The sequence below is a fragment of the Etheostoma cragini genome, unplaced genomic scaffold (assembly GCF_013103735.1).
Source record: "Etheostoma cragini isolate CJK2018 unplaced genomic scaffold, CSU_Ecrag_1.0 ScbMSFa_4511, whole genome shotgun sequence".
Taxonomy (NCBI): Eukaryota; Metazoa; Chordata; class Actinopteri; order Perciformes; family Percidae; genus Etheostoma; species Etheostoma cragini.
Window position 1 is genome coordinate 77,513 of NW_023268892.1, and position 4,839 is coordinate 82,351.

General features: G+C 42.9%; 1 protein-coding gene across 1 annotated transcript in view; it reads left to right on the top strand.

Moving 5' to 3' along the window:
- The window catches only part of LOC117941163 (formin-binding protein 1-like), a 23,281-nt gene that overhangs the window by 715 nt on the left and 17,727 nt on the right, over nt 1-4,839 (top strand). The window contains exons 3-7 of the mRNA XM_034866250.1: nt 725-840; nt 1,271-1,321; nt 1,861-2,008; nt 3,579-3,641; nt 3,829-3,924. Coding sequence (XP_034722141.1) covers nt 725-840; nt 1,271-1,321; nt 1,861-2,008; nt 3,579-3,641; nt 3,829-3,924 — 474 coding nt within the window. The remainder of the gene's footprint in view (nt 1-724; nt 841-1,270; nt 1,322-1,860; nt 2,009-3,578; nt 3,642-3,828; nt 3,925-4,839) is intronic.

Consider the following 4,839-nt stretch of genomic DNA (forward strand, 5'->3'; position numbering starts at 1 on the left):
TGTGTATATATGTTTTTATATATATTTACTGTGTATACTATGTGTATATACATGTATATACAGTATATGTGTGTGTGTTTAAGACTAATCCCACATCAAAATAACTCTCTAAACAGAAAGACATGTCTTCAGATCGATGGTGTCTTGCATAGAAGAAGACGCAGCGTGAGGAAATCAGAAGAAGATTAAAAACTTTAATACATTTTGCCCCAGGTCCCCGTCCCCATCCTTAAAGGACAGAAAGACAAGGAGTAACTGAAGTCTACTGGTTTTTGTCTTTTTCTTTTACAGCCTGTCCCTGGTGACCGATTTCTGTTGGACAGTAGTGATAATCTTGATAATAAAAATCCGAGACTCAGTCTTCTCTCAAAAGGCCAAAATGTTGGAAGACGGCGAGGGAAGGAGTCAGGGACCGATGTCCCGCTGGAAGACAACACTCGGTCCAGCCGTTGTCCTTCTCCTTCTTTGTCAGTGTGTCACTGGCCTTTGTGTCTTCCTGGTTGAGATAGGTGTTAGGGTCTGGTTCTGGTCCTGGCCTTTGTGTCATGCGGACTACCTGTTTGGCGGACTACCTGTTTTTCCGATCATATGGAATGAGCAACAGGACGTTTTGATTGTGTCAGGACTATAGAGAACCGCGGTAAGCGGTCATCAGAGACTGATCTGTGATTTCTGATTCAGGATCAGTTTGATAACCTGGACTGATCTGTGATTTCTGATTCAGGATCAGTTTGATAACCTGGAGAAACACACCAGCTGGGGAATCGACTTCCTGGAGCGATACAGCAAGTTTCTGAAAGAGAGGGCCGACATCGAGCTGAGCTACGCCAAACAGATCAGGTACCAGCGTTCCCATCACATCCCAATCACCTGGATGTAATCTGTCTCTCTCTCTACCTGTTTGTCTCTACCTGTCTCTCTCCTCCTGTTTCTCTCTCCACATGCCTTTCTCTACATGTCTCTCTTACCACCTGTCTCTCTCTACCTTTCTGTTTCCCTCTCCACTGTCTCTCTCTACCTTTCTGTCCCTAAATCTGTCTCTCTCTCCACACGGTTCTTTGTCCACCTGTCTCTCTCTACCTGTTTTTGTGTCTACCTGTCTCTTTCCACCTGTCCCTCTCTCTACCCGTCTGTTTCCATCTCCACCTTTCTCTCTGTCCACATGTCTCTCTCCGCCTGTTTCTGTCTCTACCTGTCTTTCTCTCCACCTGTCCCTCTAACTACATGTCTGTCTCTCCACCTGTCTGTCTCCACATCTGTCTGTCTGCAGGAGTCTGTCTAAGAAGTATCACCCGAAGAGAAGCAGAGAGGATGAGAGCAGGTCAGTCAACAAGTTTCTTTCTTTCTGTTATTACCTTTAAGTTTGATTTCATCCAAAATGTTTCAGTCAGGAGCATCAACTGGAATTATTTAGTAGAGTCAGAGGTTGGTGCAGATAACCAGTGTCTGGGTTAGAGTCAGAGGTTGGTGCAGATAACCAGTGTCTGGGTTAGAGTCAGAGGTTGGTGCAGATAACCAGTGTCTGGGTTAGAGTCAGAGGTTGGTGCAGATAACCAGTGTCTGGGTTAGAGTCAGAGGTTGGTGCAGATAACCAGTGTCTGGGTTAGAGTCAGAGGTTGGTGCAGATAACCAGTGTCTGGGTTAGAGTCAGAGGTTGGTGCAGATAACCAGTGTCTGGGTTAGAGTCAGAGGTTGGTGCAGATAACCAGTGTCTGGGTTAGAGTCAGAGGTTGGTGCAGATAACCAGTGTCTGGGTAAGAGTCAGAGGTTGCACATTATAGTATTGAAACATTATTAGTATCTCTTTAAGGTTTGTGATTAGTTGGAAAAGTTTCATCTGTGTTTGATTGGTTGTTGCAGGTACACGTGGTGTTTGGCGTTTGCAGCGACTCTCCAGCAGCTGAATGAACTCGCGGTTCAGAGAGAAGAACTCGCTGAGAACCTGAACACACAGATCGTGTGTGAACTGACTCGATACACACAGGAAGTGAAGACCGAGAGGAAGACGGTGAGTCAACTATTATTTAAATAAAAAGGAATAACTCAATTTATGGTTCCAGCGTTGTACCTGAACCCTGCAGCGTAGTCTGGTTGGGGGGTGTGGAACCGTATTCCAACTCTGGTCCCCCTGAAAACGAGGGACTCTGTTCTCTAGAGGTCAGTCTACTTTAGGTGGTCCCCCTGAAAACAAGGGTCTCTGTTGTGTAGAGGTCAGTTTACTTTAGGTGGTCCCCCTGAAAATGAGGGTCTCTGTTCTCTAGAGGTCAGTCTACTTTAGGTGGTCTCTCTGAAAACGAGGGTCTCCGTTCTCTAGAGGTCAGTCTACTTCAGGTGGTCCCCCTGAAAATGAAGGTCTCTGTTCTCTAGAGGTTAGTCTACTTTAGGTGGTCCCCCTGAAAACGAGCAATGGAGCAGGACCAGAAACCCAAGACGTTGCAGTATTATTATCATTACTATTATTAGTAATATAGTAGGGTTAGGGTGTGTGTGTGTGTGTGTGTGTGTGTGTGTGTGTGTGTGAGTGAGGTACCTTTAGAGTGAAATGCAAAAAAATAATTTAACATTTAGCAACAGCAATCCATCAGTTGGTTTAATTTAGGGTTAGGGTATAAATAATATAATATAATATAATATAATATAGAAATCCAACCAACACCAACCATCAGTTTCTTTAATTAACTTAATGACTCTACTGTTAGTGTTGAACGTGTTGAGTCTGTTGCTATGGTTACCTTCAGGTTTATGTTAAGAGGTTAAACGGTTAACCTGAACACACAGCTGCCAGCCAATCAGAGCAGAATGTTCTTCATGTCATTCATTGATTCTGATGTCTTGTAACATACAAAGGCACACACACACACACACACAGACACACAAACAGACACACACACAGAGACATACACACACAGACACACACACAGACGCACAGACACACACGCAGACACACAGACACACACAAACACACATACAGACACAAACACACACACACATACACACACACACACACACACACAAAGTTAAAACTGGGTCAGTGACACAATCTAGTGTTCAGAGTTGCTGGGTCGAAGTAATGTAGAAGCTGAAGAGTGTGAGTGTGTGTGTGTGTGTGTTTTTTTTTAAAACACATAAAAATATGAATTATCTATAGATTACATGTTAAATAGGACATTAAACAGAGAAGGAGGTATGATAATTAAATAAAGTCTTTTCTCAGGTTACATTTTTACAGCTTATCGAAGGCTTTTATTTTGGTGGTCTATGACTTGAACTCTCCTTCTTGCCGCCATCCGGGCTGCGTTCATGGCAGCTGGGAACATTCGCTGCTTCCCCGTGTGTTCAACTTCATTGTGATAGGTTCATGAGCGCATTGTTTTTTTAAGCTTTCAGTGGGATATTCAGTATATGTTGACTGTTGTTCTGTTTAACGTGTCCTCGTGTTTTAAAGTAAATGGAAGAATACACACTCATCACACAACCTTTCACAATAACAGTCCTTGTTTAACAGCAGTTCATTGTGGACACATTATGATGTCACCAGCATGGCCACAGTCCACCACTTTTTGATTTGTTTTTTGCAGCATTTCCAAGATGGCCGCCGTGCCCAGCAGCACATCGAGAGCTCGTGGAAACAGCTAGAGTCTGTGAGTGACATCATCATCTAATTTAACTTCCTGTTCAAACTGACATTGATGAAAACGATGACGTCATGAGTGTTTATTTTCCCCCCCATCTTATATGATGATGTCATGAGTGTTTATTTCCCGCCCCATCTTATATGATGATGTCATGAGTGTTTATTTTTTCCTCCGTCTTGTATGATGATGTCAGAGCAAGCGTCGGTTTGAGCGTGACTGTAAGGAGGCGGAGCGAGCTCAACAGGTCTCCGACCGAATCGACCTCGACAACAAGACGGACGGAGAGAAGGTAACGGAACAGAAATATATAGCATAAATATATATAGGAACAGAAATACATAACAGAAATATATAGCATAAATATATATAGGAACAGAAATACATAACATAAATATATATAGCAACAGAAATATATAACAGAAATATATATAGGAACAAAAATATATAGCGTAAATATACAGTGCCTTGCAAAAGTATTCGGCCCCCTTGAACTTTTCAACCTTTTGACAGATTTCTGGCTTCAAACATAAAGATATAAAATTTTCATTTTTTGTGAAGAATCACCAACAAGTGGGACACAATTGTAAAGTGGAGAGAAATCTATTGGATATTTAAAACTTTTTTAGCAAATAAAAATCTGAAAAGTGGTGCGTGCAAAATGATTGGGCCCCTTTACTTTCAGTTCAGCAAACTCAGTCCAGAAGTTCAGCGAGGATCTCTGAATGATCCAATGTTGTCCTAAATGACTGATGGGGATCAATAGAATCCACCTGTGTGGGATCAAGTCTCTGTATAAATGCACCTGCTCTGTGATAGTCTCAGGGTTCTGTTGAAAGAACAGAGAGCATCATGAAGACCAAGGAACACACCAGGCAGGTCCCAGATACTGGTCTGGAGAAGTTTAAAGCTGGATATGGATCCAAAAAGATTTCCCAAGCTTTAAACATCCCAAGGAGCACTGTGCAAGCGATCATGTTGAAATGGAAGGAGGACCAGACCACTGCAAATTTACCAAGACCTGGTCCCTGTAAACCTTCAGCTCAGACAAGGAGAAGATGATCAGAGATGCAGCCAAGAGGGCCATGATCCCTCTGGAGGAACTACAGAGAACTACAGCGGAGGTGGGACCATAGACCGTTAAAATAAATGGACAGAGCATGTGTGACGTCACCCATTGGTTTGTGGGGATCAGAAATGAGTCGTC